At 58.5% G+C, this 22,031-nt stretch overlaps 1 protein-coding gene across 3 annotated transcripts; it reads right to left on the bottom strand.

The window, feature by feature from the left end:
* Positions 1-250: 250 nt before the first annotated feature.
* On the bottom strand, positions 251-21,729 carry PTH1R (parathyroid hormone 1 receptor). 3 transcript variants are annotated; one of them, XM_058556981.1, is made up of 15 exons: positions 21,586-21,727; positions 20,436-20,558; positions 10,077-10,179; positions 8,020-8,154; positions 6,279-6,389; positions 6,053-6,171; positions 5,787-5,881; positions 5,397-5,592; positions 4,689-4,842; positions 3,062-3,122; positions 2,646-2,712; positions 2,281-2,375; positions 1,473-1,614; positions 1,313-1,354; positions 252-789 (listed from the first exon to the last, which is right to left on the bottom strand). In XM_058556981.1, exons 2-15 carry the CDS (start codon positions 20,508-20,510, stop codon positions 412-414), a joined length of 1,773 nt encoding a protein of 590 aa, XP_058412964.1. In that variant the 5' UTR covers positions 20,511-20,558; positions 21,586-21,727; the 3' UTR covers positions 252-411. The 3 variants fall into 3 exon arrangements, with proteins under 3 accessions (XP_058412983.1, XP_058412964.1, XP_058412973.1); XM_058557000.1 differs by lacking the exon at positions 10,077-10,179 and having other exon boundaries at positions 251-789; positions 21,586-21,729; XM_058556990.1 differs by lacking the exon at positions 21,586-21,727 and having other exon boundaries at positions 20,436-20,824.
* Between the last annotated feature and the right edge of the window lie 302 nt (positions 21,730-22,031).

Below are 22,031 nucleotides of genomic sequence, written 5' to 3'. Positions count from 1 at the left end.
GTGGCAGGGAAAGGCTGGGGCCCAACTCCCGCATGGGTCTACTGGGTCGCTGTGTGACCCCTGCAGACTTGAGCTCCTCTAGGCCTAGACAACAGCCTCTCCCAGGCCTTTCTGCTGGACTGTGCCCCAACCTGAGACTGGCCTATGGTTCCCAGGCCTCCTCCTGAGGTGAGACCCAAGAACTCCCCCAGGGCTCCCAGTGCCCTCCCCTTCTGGAGTGAGTCCCCAGTTCAGACCACAGGAAGCCACACACTGCTTCCTTTTCCCTTTTCTTTGTTTTTTTTTTTTTTTTTTTTTTCCTGTTTTATCGTCCTGGCCCCGGCCCTGAGTGGGCAACCGTCCAACCACCCATCTCTTGGTCCATCTTTCTGTCTGCCCTTATGTCCGTAGGTCCAACCCCGGGGTCCCCAGTCACATGACTGTCTCCCACTCCTCCTGCAGCAGGGCGGGTGGCCGCTCTGGCACGGAGGCCTCCTCGTCCAGCCCCGAGCAGGAGCCGTTGAGGAAGCCATTGTCCTTGGGAGTGGCCATGACAGGTGGTGTGGTCTGGAGGGCTGGGGCCCCTGGCTTGGTGTGGCTGGGCAGCTGGGGGTGGCCGTTGGTGGTGGCGGTGGGCAGCAGGCGGGGGCTGAGGGGCAGGCCAAGTCCCATGCGGGGGCCTACATTGGTCACACTTGTGTGAGACACCATGGGACCATAGCTGTAGCTGCTGCTCCCACTGCGTGCCTTACGCTTGAAGTCCAGTGCCAGTGTCCAGCGACTCCAGGATTTCTTGATCTCAGCCTGAACCTGGGATGGCAGTGGGACGGTGGGTGGTCAGGTGTGCCCCTAATCCCACTGCCACATGTCCTCCCAACCCCAGCAGTGCCCCATCCCTGTCCCTACAACAGCACTGAATGGAAACAGAGGTATGGAGTATTACTAGAAAATTCCAAGGCCAAGTAAAATCCTGTCATCCTCAGAACATGGTGCCTGGCTGCAGGCAACTGACACACCCAGAATCTGCAAGGCTCAAATGGCCCAAAGGGTGGCTGAGTCGTTCAATCTGGGTTACACAGAATTCAACCATGGGGTTGGGAAGACACTTGGCTATGCCAGAGACTGAAGAGCCCAAAAATCCTAGCACATTCTGAGCCTAACATTCTGAGCCTGAAACATCTGGAAAGACTTCTTTCTGCCTTCAGAATATCCTCAGGGATGTTCTTGGAGGAACAAAGGAAGAAGCAGGCAGAAGAAAGGAGGGACAGGATGTGGGGAACCCCTGGCACTTCTCTGTCCTCCCTGCCTCGCTCCAATGTGGCCCACCACCTACCTCACCATTGCAGAAACAGTATATGATGGCGACAAAAAATCCCTGTAGAGAGAGGTGTATGGTCAGGGCTAGAGCCCGCATCTAGAGAGGCTGGAAGCAGCGCCCCCCCGCCCCTCCCACCCCTCGCACCCTCAGCCAGGCCTTGGCCAGGGCTGCGCACCTGGAAGGAGTTGAAGAGCATCTCGTAGTGCATCTGGACTTGCCAGAGTGTCCCTGAGACCTCGGTGTATGGCGTGGCCATGAAGACGATGTAGTGGACGCCGAAGAGCGGCATGAGCACCAGTGTGGATTTGAGCAGCTTCCTGGACCCGCAGGACAGGCGGGTCAGGGCTGAGCCACTTGCCCTCGACAGGCAGTTTGCCACCCCCACCTGCCAGCCCCAGGCTCCAGAAGCCACTAAGGGGCCTAAGGCTCTGGCCACCAGCAGAGGACAGCCCAGTTCACCTGGGACAACAACACTTTGTCATCTCAGCAAAGTGTTAACAGGGCCCCTGGTTCTGAGGTGTCCTGGAGTGGACCATAAATTATATGTCGCCCTGGCCCAGGGCCCTTTGCACCTGCTGGTCCTTCTGCTGGCACTCACTCCCCCATGGCCTTACCCCATTTTCCCTCAGGTTTCAGCTGAGCTGCCACCTTCTTGAGGCCACCCACTGCCCACCTGTCCCTCATACTCCCTACCACCAGTTCTTTGAGGAGGGGTCTGGGTTTGTCCTGCTCTTGCAAACCCCAGCTCTAGTGCAGGGCCTTGGCACCAAGTGGCCCAGGTTGGCTTTGGGGTGCCCCCAGGGCCTCCAGAGGCCAGGCGAGATCCCATCACTGCTGGGGGGGGCTGGTCAGGGAGTCAGGAGCTGGGTCCTTCCCTTGAGACAGGTTCATTCTTGGGGGCTCCATCTTTGCTTTTGGACATAGCGCTGGGATTTGATGACCCCTAAACTCTGAGAAGCCTGGGCACGGCGGGTGTGGCTCACCGGTACTGCTGCCGCGTGTCACACCGGCCGGCATTGGTCTCCCGCAGCTTGGTGGCGAGCACCCGGACGATGTTGATGAAGAGGATGAAGTTGAGCTGGGGAGTGAGAAAGGGCTGCGTCTCGAGGCTGCACCCTAGTAGGGTGAGGGCAAGGACTCGGACCCAGGCCTGCTCAGGCTCTGCTCTGCCACTGCATCTCCAGGTGGCTTGGTTTCCCCATCGGAACCAGGATGGGGATCAGCTGCTTCTCAGGCCTTATGACTTTGACCCTGGGGTCCAAGGAAGCCTCTATAGTCCCTGTCAGGGGCTGGTCTCTGGTGCCCGTGGTCCATACCCCCACCCACCCCTGTGGCCACCCCTGCTCACCACAATGGAGGCGAGGATGGGCACCTGGATGATCCACTTCTTGTTCCCAGAGCTCAAGTCCCAGCACCTGGGGGAAGTTGAGGCATTAGTCCCCACCCCGTCCTGTTCCCACCCTGAGACTGCCCACAGAGAGGCCCCAGAGCTGGTCTGCTCTGATAGTAGCTGTTGAGAACAAAGGACAGGGGAATGTCAGGTGTGGCCAAGCCTGAGGCCACCCTCAGAGGCCTCTTTTGAAGTAGCTTCCTGTGACCCTGAGGGAGTACCTGGCTCGAAGCTGGACTGAAAACTCCTGAAGCTGGGGCCACTCAGGGCCAGGGTACAGGAGGCCCCCTCATACGCTTCATGGAGAAAGATGGTACCAGGGGTGTTCCTGGCCTGTGTCAGAGCCCCCGGCCCCCTTCTCCACCTGGACCTACCCAGTGTTGGCCAGGGTGGCTCTCACACTGACCCACACAGCCACGAAGATGGCAGGCAGACCTGTGGGCGCAGAGGGGGACAGCGTGTGAGGGACTGTAAATGCCGTCCATGATGTCTCTCTCCTCAGCCCACCTTGCTGGTCCCGTTCCCTTCAACCCTGATGACCCCCAGCCTACCCCATCATTGTTCCTGACCCCCTCACCCTGGGCACGTGGGCTGCTTGGTGACAGAGCCACACACTGGCATGTGCTGCCCCAACAGCCTCCCCTCAGGACTCCAGCCCTCAGGACCCAGTTCCACTCTCTGCCCTCATCTTGGTTCTACATCTCCTACACACACATGCACACGTGTCGGGCACGTAGTGAAATAAGGTATCACTAACTTATCCATGCCCAGTCCATTCCCCCCTCCCCTCCCCTGAAGCACACTGCTCTGAGCTGGGGTTCCCTATCAGGAAGGAGCCTATTACTAGCATTTTTCTGTCCCAGCGTGCCCCCTCTCAGTTTGAAAGGTCCTAGCCCCCATGGATGAGGCTGGATGGGGTGAGGGCCACAGGGAACCTCGGTGTGCCCTGGCCTGAGCCAGCTCAGAAAGCACATGGTAAACCTGAGTGAGCTTTGCCTGTGGAAGGGTAGCCTAGTTCCCAACCCTCCACCCCCTCACACTTCATTCTAGGCCTGGTGCATCCCCAGGAGGGGCAGGGCGTGACCTGGGTTATGGTGAGAAAAAGAGCTGTGACATTCCCGCACCATAAAGTTCTGTGTACTCCCCAATCTGCGATCTGTGTGTTCCCCGCCCACCATGACACCCTCTAGCCTTGGAGCCTACGTCAGTTCCTGGACCAGGCCCAGGTCTCCCGCAACTCTGGGGCTTGCCATGGGTGAGGTCAAGGTCAGAGTGTGTGCCCAGGGGCAGGGAGGCTGTGGCTGTTGATCTGAGGGCCTCTGGGTGCTGAGCATAGGAGGGCTCCCGCCACCAGGCCTACCCCTCTGCAGTCTGGCCAGTTGCCCCGGAGCCCAGCCAAGCCCTGGAGCTGCCAACAATAATGGACAATTATCGGTAACTCAATCCCAGAGCCCGTGGGGGAAGAGCGCAGAGCCCCAGCAACTACTCTGCAGGGAGGCTGCCAAAGCCCAGATGATGCTGAGAGCCTGGGCCTGCAGCTCTGGGCCATGGACCCTGCAGACAGGGTGGCAGTGGCATGGACAGCTCCACGCAGTGAAGGGACTGGTGAGGAAACAGGGCTCAGGGTGGAGGGAGGGTCCCAGATCCCAACTCCAGCCCCAGGCTGACCTCTGACCCAAGATCCCACTCTAATCCTGAGCTGAATCTACCCGAGAGTCCCCCCTCCCTCTCCTGGGCTGAGCCTCAACCCCAGGTGAATCTGCCTTCAGGTGAGCCCCAACCTCAGGCTCAGCCAGCCACAGGGGAACCTCTGGCCAAGCCCTGTTCTCTAAGCCTGGGATGGGGTCAGAGTCACAGAAGGGTGGGCAGGCGGCCCACCCGCCGCCCGACATCTGGGGTGGGATATGCTGTGTGGACACCTTACCCTCAGTGGTACCCTCTGACCCTGCCGCCAGTGGTTCCACCCATGCCTGTGCCACACCGCCCACCGCGCCTGCATACCCCAGCCGAAGACGGTGAAGCCCCACAGGTACTTCTTCTCTGAGAAGAAGGCCATGAAGATGAGGCTGTGCAGGTACAGCCCCTCCACCAGAATCCAGTAGTAGTTGGTGGCCAGGAAGTAAAGGAAGAAGGTCACAGCCACCCGGCAGCCCACCTAGGAAACCAGCTGGTGTTAGCCAGAGGGCAGGGTCTGCATCTGGGGAACTCGGGGCTGGGTGGGAAGGGGGTGGGTGTGGGACATGGGGCAGGGAGGGGCGTGCTGGAGAGATAGGTGAGTGATGTCAAGCCAGGAAGGGGCAGGATGTGTTCCAGCCCTAAGGGTAGGGGCTGAGGCGTGTGTGTGTGTGTGTGTGTGTGTGTGTGTGTGTAGGGGGATGTTGCCAGGGGCAGGAGAGCACTCACAACAGTGGCAGGGAGCAAGGTGAAGAGGTGGGATGGTTTGGGGTACTGGGCTGATGCAAGAGTGTTAATGAAAATGCAGGGAAGGGGGGACACTCCCAAAGCCCTTGGCAGTAGGGGCTAGAAGCAGGGCTGAGGAGTGGGAGGGAGACAGTGAGGTGGGTGTGAATGGCCTGAAGCCAGTGGTAGCAGGATACAGGCAGGGGCGAGGGCCAGGCTGGAGGTGCCAGGGCACAGCATGGTGCGGCTCCCACAAAGCCAGTGGTGGCAAGGGGCCCCAAAGCATGGGACGCCCGAGGGGGCACTCACGTAGCCAGCAGCCGAGGCGGCAGGCAGCAGGGGTGCCTGCGCGATGGCGCGCAGCTCCTCCTCGGTGAGGCGCTCAGCCTCATCGAGCGTGGTGCCCGAATAGAGCACCGCGTCCTTGACGAAGATGCTGACGGCGCGAAGCATGAAGGACAGGAACAGGTGCATGTGGATGTAGTTGCGTGTGCAGTGCAGCCGCCTGTGGGGCGCGCATCATCGTGGGTGGGGGCACGGGGACGCGCGGCGGGTGGGCAGGAAGCCGGGCTGTGCGCGGTGAGTAGGGACCTCCGGCAGGGGTAGAGGTGCGGTGAGGGGAGAAGGGAGGTACCACACCTCGGCCCCACCCAGACCACGCCCACCTCGACATCGCCCCCGCCCATCGCCCCCGCCCACCTAAAGTAGGCCAGGATGAGCACCGCCACGGTGAGGGAGGCCAGCGACACGGAGTAGCCCACGGTGTAGATCATGCCCAGGCGGTCAAACACCTCCTGTGCAGGTGGGAAGACACCGTCAGAGCCCTGGGACTCGCGGGGAGCATCAGGTTAAGGGTCAGAGGCCAGGTTAAGGTTGCTGCTGGAGGAGTCAGGACTAGGTCTGGGTCACCAAAGGGGTGGGGTGGCCTTATGGGGTAGTCAGGTCCGAGAGGGGAAGGCTCGCACCCGTTCACGAGTCTCATTGGTCAGGAACTTGACACACTCGCTGTAGTTGGCCCATGTCCGGTTGTGCCCTGGCACCAGCTCCCAGCTGCCATTGCGGTCACAGCGTCGGTAGGCATGGCCTGCAGGTCCATGAGAGGGTTAGGGCAGGCCGAGAGGTCTGGAGCCACTGAAGCCCAAGTCCTGCTGCCCCTGCAACCACCGCCCCCCCAACTCCAGCCTGCCTTACCTTTGTGATTGAAGTCATAAATGTAGTCGGGACAGGGCACAGCCACCACCTCACCTGGTGCCCCTGGCGGCCAGCACAGGATGTGGTCCCACTCGGGCAGGCAGGGGCGCCCTGTGCCCACAGAGACAGACAGACAGGGTGGGGGACACCAGTCAAGTCCTTGGTTAGTGACCCAGAGGGATGAACACACCTGTGGTCACTGACTCCCTCAGGGACAGGTGTGCCCCAGGACTGGAGAACTCTGGCCTGGAGCGTTCTGGAGAGAAGGTATTGAGCTCTTACTCCCTACTGTACCCTGCACCCACCTAGCCTCACAGAATTCACTACAGCTCCTGTATGCAGGTAATGGCACTGGCTCTATTTTCCAGATCGGCTGGCAGAGGCCAAGAGAGGCAAGTGACTTGCCAAGGTTGTGCAGCCCAGGGCCCAGTGCTCAGCCCCAGGCCAGGCCTCTCTTTTCTCTCTGCTCTTGGTCCCACCTTCTAGATGTCCCTGGAGAAGGGCGAGTTCCCAGACTAAGTCTCCTTTAGCTGAGAATGGCTCGCTAGGTGACCCCTGCACAGGTACCACGGACAGGAGGCAAGAGGTCTGGCCTCCAGTGCCAGCTGGACTCCCAGGGAGCTGCCGACCTCACGCAGGTGTCCACCCTCTGTGCACTTCAGTTTCTTCACTGGGAAGCTGCAATGGGCCATATCAGCCCGCGCCTCCACCACCATCCAAGGCCTGCCTGGAGCACCTGCCGTGAGACTCCCTCAGCCACTCATGGAGAGAGATGTAATCCCCTAAATCGAAGTGCTAACTGTGGGATTCAAGGCAAGGTGACATTTCCCACTTTGGGGCCCCAGCCTCTGAATCTTCCATGCTCCACCCTCTAGCCTTCTTTCCCCCTGCAGGGCTCCAACCACAGGACTCTCCAGCCACCCTGGAAGGCTGCCTTGACGGCCGGACCCACCCAGCTTGGTGAAAGGCTCTCTGTCCTGGGTACCATATTCCCGGCCCCGCCTGGCCAGGCCCACAATTCCCTCTGGTCCCTGGGGAGCCACAGGGTGACCACAGCCTCCCAGATGTGGCCCATCTGAAATCTGCTGCCCACCCAGCCGGTTCAAACCGGCCCTGTGGCTGCAGCCTGGACTCTGCGTTTGTCTCTCCTCACCTCCCTGAGGGACAGCACAGCCCCATGCTTCTCCCTCTCTTCTCTTCTCTCCGCCTTGTCCCACCATCTCTGGCCCCAGCCCTCCTCGGCCACTCTCCTCTCCTGCTCTACCTCTATGGCCCACCTCACTCTGCGTCTTGGTGCACATGCTCTGACACACTGAATCCCAGACTCTGTTTGTGCCTCCTGGTCCCCTCTGTCTCTCCTTGCCTCTCTTTATCTCTGTCTCTGGGTCTCTCCCAGCCTCTCTCTGTCTCTGTGTATCTCCCCTCTGTGTATGCCCTGTCTCCCGGCTTCGCTGCCATCTCTTTCCATGGGAGGGGCTGAGGCCCTAGGTCCACCCTGGGGTGGGGCGGGGCAAGTTCTCTGCCCACATCTCCCCAGGCCTGAGCCCATCCAGCTCGCCTGCCCCCTCCACACGCTGCCTCCTCAGCTCTGTCTCCTCCCAGCTCCTCTTTCTTGGGCAGGAGGCCGCAGCCTCTTCCTCCCCACAAGAGCTGAGGAGCATGAGCTCACTGAAGGGGACAGAGCTGTGGGGCGGGTGGGGCCGAGCCCGGCTCAGATGGACACACGGAAGTACAGACGTACCTCGGTGCCTGCTGCCAGTGGGCGCCTCCTTGTCCTCCTCCGACTCAGGGTAGAGCTTCCCAGATGCCTTCTCTTTCCTGGGCTTCCCTGATGTGGATGCAGATGCCCATCCCTTGTCTGATTCCATTATGTCGGCTGGAGAAATCAGGGCAGTTATAGCCATCGTCTATGCTACGGCAGGAGATCCAGGGCACCCTCCTGCCTCTGACTCCCCCTTTGTACAATGAGTAGGGTGTCCCCTGCTGACACCCAGGCTGCTGGGAGAGCTGGGATGACAAGTGAGGATGCGCGTTACAAATTGTAAAGTGCTTGCCAGGTGCAGAAGTAATCAGAGGGGATGGAGACTGTCAACAAGGGGGTTCAAATGGGAGCGAACACCATGTGGTGTGGGATCAACTCGTGAGTTGAGCATTAATGTGGGTAAGATGTGGGCAGAGATGGTATCCTCAGACCCAGGAGTCGGAGCCTGAGTCCACGCAGGAAGCGAAAGCCCCACCAGGGGGCGCATGGCAAAAGTACACAGTAGTGGTGAGATTAAACAGTGAAAATGAAGCTGGGCCACAGCGCTGTGCAGGTCAAGAAGCGGGTGGTGTGGAAGACAGGAGCAAGAGTGTGCAGTTGTCAAGAGTGGACAGACAAATCTACCTACCCTGTCCCCTGCCCTAGGATATTTGAGTAAGGGGCACACAGCTTCCACAAGGGACCCTGGAGGCTCTCCATCTGACATGGGGCCTGGCCTGTCTCTCCATTGGAGAGATGCTCAAGGTCTCTCTTCCTTGCTGAAAAGGCTTCCTCATTATCTGACTTGCATCCCTTCAGCTACAGCCCAAGCCAGGGCCCCTGGCCCTCCCATGTCTGGGTTTGTAGCAACAATGGGAAGCTGAATGTAGCTGGGATGGAATACCTGTGCCCATTTTCCTGCCTGCAGCCTTGGGTATCAGTAGAGTGGGGGTAGCAGGATGGGGTGGGGCAGGAAGAGAGGGGCTCCATCATGCACAGAGAGGGGGCGGAGGGAGGTGCCTCCAGGCTTCCACAACTAGGAAGAGGGCTGGGTTCAGGACCCAGAGTGAGGGGGAGCCCACCTGACCCTCCAGACCCTGATGTGACTGTGGCAGGGGACCAGGGAGCCACTAATGGGGCCAGTGTGGGTGGGACTGTGACTGCAGAGACCATGTGAGTCCCTGTGAGTGTGAGCAAATCCGGGTGCTACAGAGTGTGCGCCTGTGTCCTGGGCGTGCATCAGCATCCTCCCCCAGCCATCTAAGGGCCAGCACAGGAAGAGGAGAAAGCTGTTCTTGTCGGCCAGTCAGTTGGGGTCTGGGCCTCTTCCAGGTTGATGTGATTAATCAGACAGATGAGATTAATCTAATTAATCAGATTAATCAGAGGCCTGGATGGGTGCTAATGAGGCCCCATCTCTGCTTCCAAGAAATGGACTCAAGGAAGAGACCAGCCTGAGACGGGGGCAGGAGCTGTGAAGTCAGGTGAGTGCCCCTCCCAACTTCACTGTGCCAGGGGTCCTACAGAGATGCTGTGCTGGTGGGAGGAAGCCCTCTCTACCCCAGGTCAAGCCCCCTCTCCCGGACAGTGGCCATGACTGACAGAGTCATAGATACCCATCCCTATCCCTCTATCCTCCTCCCTTCTGGCCCCATGGACCCTGGATTCTCCCGACCCTGGACACCTCTGCCTTGCCCTCTGCCCAGGTGGCCTCTGTCAAAGACCTTGTCATCTTTCTGGCCCTGCCTTGGATACCTCCTCCTCCAGGAAGCTGTTCCTGCCCACCCCAGTGGGGTCTGGCACCCTAGTCAGTGCTCCTGTTCCTGGCTTGTCTCACCGGATCTAAGGCATCTCTGAGCCTGCTGACTTTGATCTTGCCTGACCCACCCCACTTTTGGTCCTCACTTTGGCCTGGTCTCACTTTACCTGGACCCACCCTCCCCTGATGCCACTTGGTTCTGCATCCTGGGCTCCCACCTTTGTCTGGCACTTCCCTCTCCTGACCTTGCCCCCAGACCCTCCTCCTTTGGCCCCGCCCCACCCGGCTCCACCCCCACCTGGCTTCTGCTGGACTTCTTTGAGCCGCTTCTCACATTGGGCCTGGGCGCGGTGCAGCAGGAAGATCTGCTCCTCTTTGGTCATGACGTCATCTGCATCCACCTACCAAGCTGAAGGTCAGACCGCAGGCAGGACTTCCCGGCGCAATGGCAGGTCCCACAACCATCTCAACCTCCCTGGGGGATTCTCCCCTTTCCAAAGGCCCTGACTCTACAATGTGGGAAATCTCCCTTATGTAGCTCCCATTTTGCAGATGGGAAGCTGAGGCTCCAAGGGGCAAGGCCTGTCCTACCAGAGGGAAGAAGGGGGAGGAGGGCTGTCCCCTGCCTGCCCGCTAGTAACCCTGTAGGCTGCAGCCACTATATTCCCTGTCCAGTCTGTTCCCCAGGGGTACATGGGAAAGGGATGGAATGTCCCAGGATGGATCCTCATAGGATCCTGGCTGTCTGCTAGGGACCTGGGTGGGGAGGGGGGTGGATAAGGAGTGGTGAACTCTCGGGAAACAAATCTGGCCTGGATTCCTTCAAGTCCTAGTGCCCTGGGGGACCTTGGGAGTCACCAATTTCCATGCTGGCCCTCTCCCCAATCACTGCTTTCCCCAGTGAATGGTGAGTGCCTCAGCCCCTCCCATCCTTGTGGTCCCAAGAGGGAGAGGATGGAGGAATTGCTGGCAAGTGGTCTGGGTTGGGCGGGGCACTCCTGTGCCGGCTGTGGGTGGGAGTTACCCACATCCCATTGCTTATCTGGAAGCTCCCTCCATTCAAGCAGATGCTGTGTTTTGATGACGTGGACAGGCCATTGCTCCTGCTGTTCCCTGCCTGGAATTCCTCTGCCCGGAATGTCTTTCCTTCCAACCTGCACACCCTGGGCATTAGCTGCCACCCACTGTGATGCACTGGCATTATTTTAAGGGGACAGGAACATCATGGGGGTGGGGGTAGGGTCTCACCCTGAGCCTCTGTTCCCCTGACTTAGGAGTGGAAGAGAGTCAGAGGGTAAGGTAGCATCCTGCTGTGGGGACAGCTCAGTGTACCCAAGCCCAGCCACTCCCATGAGTGGGACCCACAAGAGGTTAATGCATCCCCTCAGACCACCGTGTCTGTCCCCCTCCAGCCCCCACCCCAGTCAGGGCCGTATCCCCTCAGACTCCCAGGACAGGGACATGGTCCCTGAGACCCCTCAGACCCAGAGCAGTGCTGTGTCTCCTCAGACTCCACCAGGCAGAGCCTGGTCCCCTTAGTCCCTCAGTAGGCAGAGCTGCACCCCCTCTGACATTCCCTGGCAGGGCCGGGTCCCTTTAGTCTGAGTGGAGCTTTGCAGGGCGGGAGAACCAGAAGGCGGCAGGGAAGGAAGGAGGCGGGTCTAGGGGCGGGCACCAGCGGGTGGGGGCGTGCTGGCCAGCAGGGCGAGTCAGGGAGCCTGGCTGCAGGGAGAAGTTAATTGACCGCGTCTCTTGGTGGCAGCAGCAAGGGCTTCCAGGGCCAAGGAGTCTCTAATTGGCTCGGCCGGACTTGGGTTCTGCTGGTTTCATTTAGCGGAGGCGCGTGCCCGCATTTGCGCGTGCGCGTGCGACTGGCGGAGCATCCTCAAGTGGCTGCGCACTCGCTGTCCGGCTGGTGTGTGCACTTGTGTGTGCCGCCGTCTCTGTGCGTTCTCACGTGGGGATTGTCCAGCATGCACACTGGGGATATGAGCTTGAGGTATCTGTGAACGTGCACGTGTACATATGTTTCTGGGCAAAGGTCCGCGTGCGCGCGTCTGCGAGTGTGTGATGCGGTTGCTCCTTAACATGTCTGTCTGTGAGTGTCCATGCTTCTGCGTGTCTCTGGAGTCTGAGTTGGACCCTGAGATCTCAGGTGGACCTAATACCCATGGGTGCCCAAAAAGAGATAGAGCAGATTCTCATGTGCTTGCTGCTGGCCCCCCACAGCTCCTCTATCCTGGCCCATGTCCTCAGCTATGGCTGAGCAGGCTGGGACTGCAGTAGCCACAGGGGGGATGGTGTTTGAGGGAGGACAACTAGGGCATGCCCTAATCCAGGGGGCTCCTGAAGTACTCTTTGTGCCTCGGGCATTGGGGGTCCAGGCTGCTGTGGGGTCTGACCCCTGTGTAGCTGCCCTGCCCACCCCATCCCCATTACAGGACCCCTTCACTACCATTTCCATTGTTGCAACTAGTACCTCGATCAATAACCACCACAAACAACCATCACCAATTGACCAACAACACAACCATCACCACCACCCCATCATCACACCACCACCACCACCACCAATACCAGCAGCAGCAGCAGCACCATTACCACCATGAACATTAACTACTATTACCATCAGTATGACCACCATTACCACCACCAACACCATCACAACTGGTAGAACATCATTACCGTCACTACCACCAGTGCTACTTCTACCAGCACCACCAGCACCATTACCACCAAAGGCAACATTAGCACCATCACTGCCATCACCAATATTGCCACCAGCCCCATAACCAGTCAGTACCGCCTTTGCCATCATCTTATCTTTGCCCTCTCACCACGCCCCCTTCCCCACCACCCCTTCTCCTTCTGCCCACCTCCATCTCTCTCAAGACAAACAGATAACGTACCATATTTTTTCCAGCTGATGGAAAGTTCCTGAATGACTGACTGAGGCTTCCACCAGTCCCCAAAGACTGGCACACCAGCCCTCCCCATAGATAGACTAGCCCATGTATGTGAAAGGCAGGCAGTCACGGGTTGAAAATGGCCCGTTTGGCAGACTGACAAACAGACAGGTGTGCTAGCTGGGTGATGACCAGGAACTGACCACCTCTCTCACAGGCCCAAGGTGTCTGCTCAGCCTCCACCGACTGCTTTTGGCTTCACCATCTCCATGGCCGAGAGGGGGCACAACCTCTTTTCTGGAATCTTGTTTCCATGGTGGGTCTAGGAATGCCCAGGAGAGGGGAAGGTATGTGCTTCCAGCACCCTATGGCCCCCAAACTCCTTCATTCATCCGTAGGGATGGTGGACCCATTTCTGGCCTCTCTGAACAGTAGGAACCATTTCTCTGTCACCCAATCAGGGCTGAACTGCCATTGCAGCAAGAGGAATTCAGGCCAGAGTCAAGGAAGCACTTTCCCAATGAGAGGAGGGCAGCTCCACACCACTGCATTCCCACTCGCCTTAGAGGGCAGCTCCCCCACCTGGAATGTTCACCCCCCTCCAACTGCACTCTCTCCTCATCCAAGGAGATTCTGCACCACCAGTGGAGCTTGAATCCCGCCTCCACCACTGACTGGCTTTGTGTCTTTGGGAAAGTTGCTTAACCTTTGTGCCTCAGTTTCCCATCTATAAATCAAGATAATAGGGCTGCTGTGAGGAGTAAATGAGGTACTGCATGAAAAGCCTGGGCAGGAGTTGCTACTGTTAGCAGCAGCACCAAGTCATGGCTCCCACGCTGGCTATGGGGCCCCTGCGGCCGGGCTCCGTGGGTGCCCCCAGGGACCCCATAGTGGCAGGGAGAGATTGTCTGGGTAGATGACTGAGCCCAGGGGGCCACAGTGAGGGGCAGATGGGAGGTGGGACTCCAGGGAGGATCGGGAGCAGGGAATATGGAGGGCGTGCTGGGGGAGGTGTGCCTGGCAAGCTTTTGGGGTGGAAGGACATCCTAATAACTCCCTGCATTTCTGGATCCACCCTGGACTCACACTAAGATTCAAGGTCACTGCCAGTCCCCCAAGCTTGGGCTTGGGGGGGCAAAAGGGCCCCTCCTCTGCCTCTGCTCTGACTGAGGCGGCTTTCTCTCCTGGGGGTGACTGGGAAAATGCTGACACCTCTGATTCTCCTCCTGGCCTGGCGACTGTCTGCTGCTCCCTCTCCCCACCCCTTCAATCCCTCTCCCCCTGCAGAGATTGGATCTTCTTAGCCCAGCTCCTGGTGTGGAGGACTCAGACTTGCATCATTTTAGATCCAGAGAGTCTGCAGATCTTGGGTCTCAGGGGCGAGGACTGAGGGACCTGGGGCTGGGTCATAGCCAGGGGGTCAGTTAGTCTACACCCCCCACTGATGGGGCCACCCAACCCTAGCTCCAGGTGTCCCAAATATCCCCCACATCCCTCCTATGGTCTTGGGCAGGGGCTGACTTCCCCTGACCTAACCATTGTAGGGCTCAACTTCAATGTACCCTGGTATAGCACACTCTCCCCACCTTCACCCCGCAAGACGGAGCCCTCCTGTGTGCACATGTGTGCAAGATGTGCGGTTCGTGAACATGCAGGGGGTGGGGTGATGACCCGACCTTAGCCCTGAGCTGGTGTTTGTGGCGCTCCAGGCAGGCTGCAGGTGGGGGCTAAAAGCCAGTATGTTATTTACAGACACAGAAACTGCTGTCCTAGGGAGAGAGTAGTGTGTGGTCAAGAGGCCCGGATGCATTTCTCATTTCCTGAGTTCAGAAGCCCAGAAGATAAAAGCCATCTATCTGCTCACTACCCCTCCCGCCCAGGGACAAGCAGCTCCATCTAACTCAGCTCCCAGGGAGACCCCGCTGAGGATGGTGTTGGAGCTGGGGGTGGCAGTGATGGTGGCAGTGGGGGTGGAGGTGAGGACAGTGATGTGGCAATGTCAAGGCTGGTGATGGTGACAGAGGTGTGATGGTGACACTAGTGATGGAGAGAGCCAGTTCCATGCCACTGACCAAACGAGGGCCACTCCTCTCCATTCCTCTCCTAACTGCCAAATTCCACACATTTGCTGTCTGTGACCTCGGTTGTGCCTAAATTCTCCTCCTCCCGGCAAAGCTAAGGAGGAAATACAAGGGATCCTTCTTCAGCTGCTGACACGTCTGCCTGTGGGAAAGGGGCTTCTTCCACTGCATGGTGTTAGCCCCTGGATGCCCTCTTGAGTCCTCTCACCCCGCCCTCTGCCTGGGTTCAGCCTGGTCCCCTGGGGGGAAGGTGGCTGTTGGCTTCTTGCTCACCTCTAGAGAAAGCAAACCTGCCTGGTGTTCATCCCTGGACCCCTCTGCCTGTTGGCACCAGCTGTTGCCCCTGGAGCTGTGACCACATCTCCTTCACCTGCCACCACACCCCATCTTACAAATAGGGACACTGAGGCTGAGAGTTGCAGTGAGAAAGAAGACCAGGACTGGAGCTAAGGTCTGCTTGATATGAAGCACAACCCTGGAGGAAGGGAAAGAAAGGAGGAAGGACCCAGCCACATGGACCCCCTAGTGCCAGCCTCAATATCAGCTTTCCACAGGGTCCTTCTGGATTGTATCTTTTGCTGCATCAAGCAAGCACCTCTTTGCAGAGCACCTAAGGCAGCCCCCACAGAGGTAATTCAGGGGTGGAGGTAGATATAGAGGTGATCAGATGGTGATGGTGTTGGTGATGGCAGCTTGTGCTCAGCTCTAACTGGGCAGAAGACAGTTGCGCCCTGGTATGAGGAGCAAGGAGAGTTTGTACCTCCAGAAAAGCCAGAAGGAGAAAATCTTGGCTAACAGGAGACCCCCTCGTGACCTCCTGGCCTTCCTGCACCTCCTCTCCAGGTTCCACTACTGGGACCTGTGCTGGCACCCCTCAGTGTCTCCCATGCCAACTGGCTAGGCACTGCTCCCCACCCCTTGCTGCCCTCCATTGTCAGGCTGGTCCGATCAGGCTGGGACGGGCTCCCTGCCGGGGACACTCCTGCCCCGCCACCGCTGACAAGTGCTGACTTTTCCTCCCCCTTGCCAGGCCTTCCTGAACAGGCTGCCTGTGTTCGGGGCTGGGAGGGGCTGGGGGGGAGGCACTGTGACGCCTCTCATCCTGGCCAGCGTGGACGCCTTCAGGGCAGGGGGTGGGATGGAGCCTGGGATGGCGGAGTTGGCTGCTAGGACCCGGTGGATCTTCACAAGCAGCCTCTACTGGGGCTGGGGGACCAAGGCCCAGAAGGATGGTATGGCCTAACCTAACCATAGCCTGCTCAGCAGAATAGGATCCCACCAGGTCTCACCTCTGCACAAGGCTGGTCCCAGAGCTGAGATTCTTAAGGGTTTGAAGGTTTCTGATGTCTCTGGAAATCTGAGCAAAACTTTGCCCCCACTGCCTGTCACACTGTATTTTGCAGACAATTTCAGGGGCCTGCAAAATCCTCACCCCACCATTTCTTTTTCCTGGGGACTCTCTCCCTGAAAGAGCTGCCTTCCTGATGTGGTGGCCGGACCAGGGAGTGTCCCCAGAAGGCCCATAACAGGAATCTGGGGGAGGCCGCTTGACGCCTCATTAAAACATTCCGAAGAAAACCCAAGTTCCTGGGAGGGCTTGGCCCCCCTCCTTCTGCTCCATCCACGGGCAGTTCCCAGAGCTGGGGGAGGGGGGGTTTAAGGGCAGGTGATATAAAAAGCTTCAACAAATCAATATAAAAAGACAAATAACCCATAGAAAGATGGGTAATGGCTTTGAGCAAGCTCTTAGAAGATGGACAATAAACCAACATAAAGTCCAAAAGCTCACTGGTAATTGGCAAATTAACATGACAAGAGACACCATTTTTCACCTATCAGAATGGCAAAGGTGAAGAAAAGAATCCTCACACTAGCCCATGAGACAGAGGGTGTGGGGAAGATGCCCTCCGGGTCACTCCTGGTGTTGTGAGTATAAACCAGCACAGGCTTTTTAGAGGGCAGTTCGGCCATGTCTATTAAGATAAAAAATGTGCATGGTCTCAGACCCAGCAATGAGAGAATCTAGAAATATCCTACACGGGGATACGAGTGGGCATTTCAAGGAGCTTCCCTGCCACCGTCTGGAATCTCTCTCTCTCACACACACACACGAAAATTATGCAGAAAGAATCTAAATATACATTCCTAGGGACTGCTTAATGAATTCCAGATTCTGGAATACTATGCAGCATTAAAAAAAGACAGATTTATATTTACTGAAAAGAAGATCTCCAAGACACAACTTTAAGTAGAAAAATGCACATGGCAGAGCCCTATCTACAAACTGATAACATTTATTTAAAAACAAACAGAAAACAGAACAAAACTATCTACTTTATATGTACACAAAAGGTACCTTTTGAAAACACACAGAAAAATGTCCGGGAGGACATTCACCACCCAGACTGTTAAAAATGATTTTCTCTAGAAGGGGGAAAGGAGCTTGGGAGTAATCAAGGATGACTTGTTTAATCTGTATTGACTCTTTTATAAGAGAGTACATATTCAAGTATTAGTTATGAAATTAAAAATAAGGAAATAAAAGTAAAATAACAGAAGGATTTTATTTTAAAAAAAAAAGAAGGAAAGAAAGAAAAGGAAGAAAAAGAAAAAGAAACCCCAGAGTGGGACACAGGGCTTTCCTGCTAGCACGAGCCCTTACTCTGCTTTGGAGGAAGAAGCTCGGCACACGAGTCCAAAGACCTAGGTTCAAATCCCACCTCTGCCATAGACTCATCATATGAAGCACAGGGCCCTTTCCCATAAAATGGGTGAACGGACGGAATGAGAAAACATTTGTGACAGTTTCTAGCTCAGAATCTGGGGACGGCCACTACTTAATACATGTTGGTTCTTTCCTGTCTTTGGAAGTGAGCCCCGTGGCTGAACTGCTCCTGGAGCAGGCTGGAAGGGTCCCCTACACTCCCACCCACCACAGTCCCTCCTGAGTCTGACCCCAGGTCGCATCTCGACACTCAAGGCCTGCCCCCTACACTGACTTTCAGCCTCTCCCACTGCAGTCTCTCCTTCACATGTGTGCATGCTGACGGTGTTCTTAGGATGAGGCATCCCCAAGGATAAGATCACTCCTTTGCCCCGCTACTCACAATCTGTGGCTCCATCCCTTTCTCCAAACTTCACTCCATCTGATCCCCAGCCTCACAGCTAGCTACTCTTCCCTGTAAGGCACAAGATGGACCAGCTGAGTCTGGCCCCAGCCAGTGTCCTTCCAGTGGGACGATTTTTTGTCCCCCAACCGCGAGGTCCCAGGAGATGTGAGCCTGGTCCTGGGGTGGTGGGACAGGCAGCATACAGGTTTGGTGACAGGGGCAATCAATTGAGGTTCGTGGGCTTGGTGGGCACCAGTGCGGATCTGGGTGGGAGAGGCAGCTCCTGGCTTCAGGAGAGGAAGCTGGCAGGCTGTCAGCCTCTCGCTGGCTCCAGCTGAGCCCAGGGGGCCCATAGGGTGTTGGGTGACCCTGGGACCATATCCTCTAGCCCTGATGCCAGGGAGGCTCCAGTGCACTCACAGCCTGAGTGTCCAGCCACAGATCCCCAACAAGGTCCCAGAACAGACCTGGCCCTGGCATCCCACCTCCTGCCCTACCCTCAGCTTTGGGCCAGGGCTAAGCCAGGCAAATTCTCTGCATGTGCCTCAGCTTCCCCAGAAATCAGTATGGGGCCCTGGGAGCCGTACCCCACCACTGAGGCACAGGGCTTGGTACTCGGTGGGCATGCAATATAATGGTCATATTGGTTGTGGGATTCACGTCAGTTAAAAAATGGGGACAATCACAGAACCTTTCTCAGAGAGTTGTTGGAAAGATTAAACTAGTTAATATTGTAAAGTGCTTAGAACAGTGTCTGGCAAGTAGAAAGCACTACGGAAGCATTTATTAAATAAAAATAAGAAAAGAATAGACCTGGGTGCACATGTGCTCACAAATGCACACACAACTATGCTTCTGCAAGTCCTGTGCAGACCCACAGTTTCGGACACACATGAGCTCACATGTGGACTCAGACACTCACCCTCATGCAGACCCAGAAAACACAATGCCCAGAGTCCCACGGAGCTCTGCTCTGACACCCTGACGTACCCTCAGGACACCCAGGCCCATCACCCTGTCTGTCCCTCCACAGTCACATGCACACATATGTGCACACAGACCATGCTGGCTGGCTCTGCACAATGGCTATGCTCACACACCCTGGAAATGGCTCTGGGCCCTGGCATTTACCAGTGTTTGGAATGTCTCTGAACCTTGGTTTCCCCATCTACAAGCCTTTGTAAGGGGCGATGTCTCTGGCTTTGGGGAGCCAGAGTCATAAGGGCATGGGCACCAGTGAGTGGGGCGTGCTGAGGCCCACGGAGGAAAGGAGAGCCTCAGATCAGGGGATTCTTAGGCAAAAGTTTCTTTCTTGCTGTCTTTTTAGATAGGGAAACTGAGGTGTGAGGAAGGACAGCCCAAGGTTATGCAGGCATCAGACAGAGATGGAGGAATCAGGAATCGGAGGAATCGCAGAGCTCCTGCCTTCCCACCTGGGGCTCTGCCTGGGTAGGGAGCTTACAGGAGGAGGAAGCTGCCTGCCCATCTCTCTCTAGAGAAGGCAGATGCCGTTACCTGGGAGGTGGCGGGGAAAGCAGCAGGGGCCCTCAAGTCAGACACACAGGCACACAGCCTCCTCAGCAATGGGCTGGTCCCCTGGGACTGGGCTGCTGTGGGATCTGACTGACTGACTCCCCAGGAAATGGCCCCCAGACCCTGGCCCAAGATGAGGAGGCTGCTGCCCCTCTGTGTCTCCAGTTCTTGCGCTCTCCCAGTCACTCCATATTTTTCTTTGCTCTTCTTGGTCTATCTACGCCTGCCGCTCTGACGAACTCCCATCTCTACTTCTCTTTGTCTCTGTCTCTCTCTTCCCTCTGTCTAGCGTCATCTCCCATTCTGTCTCTTCTCTCTTTGGTTCCCTCTTGGCCTCTGCTCTCATGAGGGTACAGATGGGAGTCCTCCTGTCTTGCTAGGGGTCCCCTCACTCACCCAGTCCCCCTCCAGTGTGTTTCTCCTGTAGGAGTGTTTTGTGAAGTTAAACCTCCATTCCTGCTCCATGCCACACCACACCCGCCTCCCTGGGCAAACAGCTTCCACTCTGGGTAAAGCTCGGTATGAGTGCATGCATGTGTGCACGCATGTGATCTTGAGAGCTGGAGGGGGTCCCTAAATCCTACCCCCTGCCTGGGTGATTCAGACCTCCGACTCACAACCCTGCCTTCCAGACTGCAAACAAAACTTGCAGAAAACAGAGACCCCCACAGCAAAGTCTGTGGGACCCTACATGAAGGCCAAAGCCCAGTCTTCTGCTAGTTCGTCTTCCCGGGAGACTAAACCAGAGCAGTGGTGCTCACAGAAGCAGAAGCTAGGGGAACCCCAACCACAGATTTCCAGACCTGAGACCCCAAACCCAGGCTTCGGAAATAGGGAGACCTTAGGTATCTGGAACACAGAATCCAGACACCCCAGAGACAGCAGGCATCGAGGATCCTGGGTCAGAGGGGACCCCCCACCCCAAGTTCAAATTACTTGAGGAACCCAAGACTCTGCGCCCTGGACCCACCTCAGGGACCCCAGAGCAAGCCTGCAGCCTGTCCTGGAGTGCGGGCGGGGGACTTACCAGCGCGTATGCGGAGCTGAGCACCGGGCAGCAGAGCAGGAGCGCCAGGCCGGGTGCGATCCGGGCGGCCCCCATCGCCACCGCCTAGGGCCCCGTCCCTCGGGGCAGCCGCCGCCGCCGGCCCTGGTGGTGGTGGTGGTGGGGTACAGAGCTGCGTCAGGCCCGGCTGCCCCGCCCACGCCCGGGCCTAGGGGACCCCGGCGGCCCGGCGGCCCGAGGCCCCGGGGCCCGGCGCGGGGCCCATGCGCCGAGAGCTTAGCGAGCGAGCGAGCGCAAAGGAGAGAGAGAGGGAGGGAGGAAGGGAGGCAGCCGGGGGCCGGGCGGGCGGCGGGCGGGCGCCGAGCGCTGCGGAGCTGCCCGTCTGCCTCGGAGCGGAGAAATCACATCCATATGGCCGGGCCCCCCGCCCCCGGCCCGCCCCCTGCCCCCCCCCCCCCGCCGCCTTTTCTTTCTTTTTTTTTTCTTTTGGGGAACTGGGAGCTGTGGCTTCGCCCCACGCCCAGTGGGGGAGGGGTCGGGGGAGGGGTTGGGGTCGCGGTCTGCGGGGGGCGAACGGGCTGTTATTTTTAGCTCCGCGGCTAACGCAAGTGGGGGGGGGGGCGGGGCGAGGCTAGGGGCACGTTTTGAGCCGCTCGGGGTGTGCAGCTTGGGGATGCGATCCCAACTTTGCAACGACACTGAGCCCTTCGGTGATCGGGCCGCCAGCTCTCTGCCCCTCGGCCCCCTCAGATCCCCATCCCCTCCGCGGCCGCCTCCGGCACCCCCTCCCCATCCTCGGCCGGAGCCCCGACTGCGCCCGCGCTGCTGGAGCGCGCCTGCGGCCGGGACGCTCTGTCTGTCTGCCTGTCTGTCAGTCCGTCTCTAGCTCCCCTGGCCTCGGCCTCCGTTCTTCCAGCAGCCCCGAGCTCCGTTTCGGTCACTCCCTCGCTCCCTCCCTCCCCTCCTCCTTCTCTCTCTACGAAAACATTTGCAAGTTTCCAAAAAAGCCACGGAGCCGAGCGGCGCGGGGCTGGCGGCTCCACCGGGCTCCGAGGAGGCGCCGCCGACTGACACCGAGACAGACCAGCCTGCCCGCCCGGGTCAGGCCTGGGGTCACCCCCACACACCTCCAGCCTCCTCCCCTCGGCGCCGGCCCCCAACCCTGACTTACTCTGAGCGCGCCGCCGCGGCCCCCGTCTAGCCATGGATGTCGGGGACCCCCCGACAGCCTCCCCAGGACAGCGCCCCGTCCGCGGCCCCGGGGGTACCTCATGGAGCTCCCGGGATCCCTCCCTGGCCGGCCTGGCCTCCAGCGCCCCCCGCCCGGCCGCCGCTCCGAGCCGCCGCCCGCCCAGCGCGTCCCTCGCCTCGGCGTCTGCGCTCCCCTCCCCCCGCGGCCGGGCGCCGCTTCCCTCCCCCGCGCCCTCTCTGGGCCTCTCCCGCCCCCGCCCCTCTCCGTCGCCTCCGACGCGATGTGTGGAGCGGCCGAGCGGACGGAGCCCGCTGCCCCCTGCCCCGGGACATTTCTCTAGAGGCCGCGGCCCGGGGCCGCACAGCGGCAGGATGTGAGTGTGGAGGGGACGGGGCCCGGGAAGCTCTGACATCGGGGCTCGGGAA

This window comes from Diceros bicornis, chromosome 2, assembly GCF_020826845.1.
Source record: "Diceros bicornis minor isolate mBicDic1 chromosome 2, mDicBic1.mat.cur, whole genome shotgun sequence".
NCBI classification, from domain to species: Eukaryota; Metazoa; Chordata; class Mammalia; order Perissodactyla; family Rhinocerotidae; genus Diceros; species Diceros bicornis.
This window is presented reverse-complemented; position numbering and strand designations above follow the sequence as displayed.

What these genes read in the sequence shown, in the direction of transcription:
- PTH1R (XM_058556981.1), bottom strand. Translation starts at nt 20,510, where the DNA reads ATGGGGGCCGCCCGGATCGCACCCGGCCTGGCGCTCCTGCTCTGCTGC. An exon ending in TTATGACTTCAATCACAAAG is followed by an intron (nt 6,172 to 6,278) that starts GTAAGGCAGGCT and finishes ATGGACCTGCAG; the next exon opens with GCCATGCCTACCGACGCTGT. An exon ending in CCAATGAGACTCGTGAACGG is followed by an intron (nt 5,882 to 6,052) that starts GTGCGAGCCTTC and finishes CCACCTGCACAG; the next exon opens with GAGGTGTTTGACCGCCTGGG.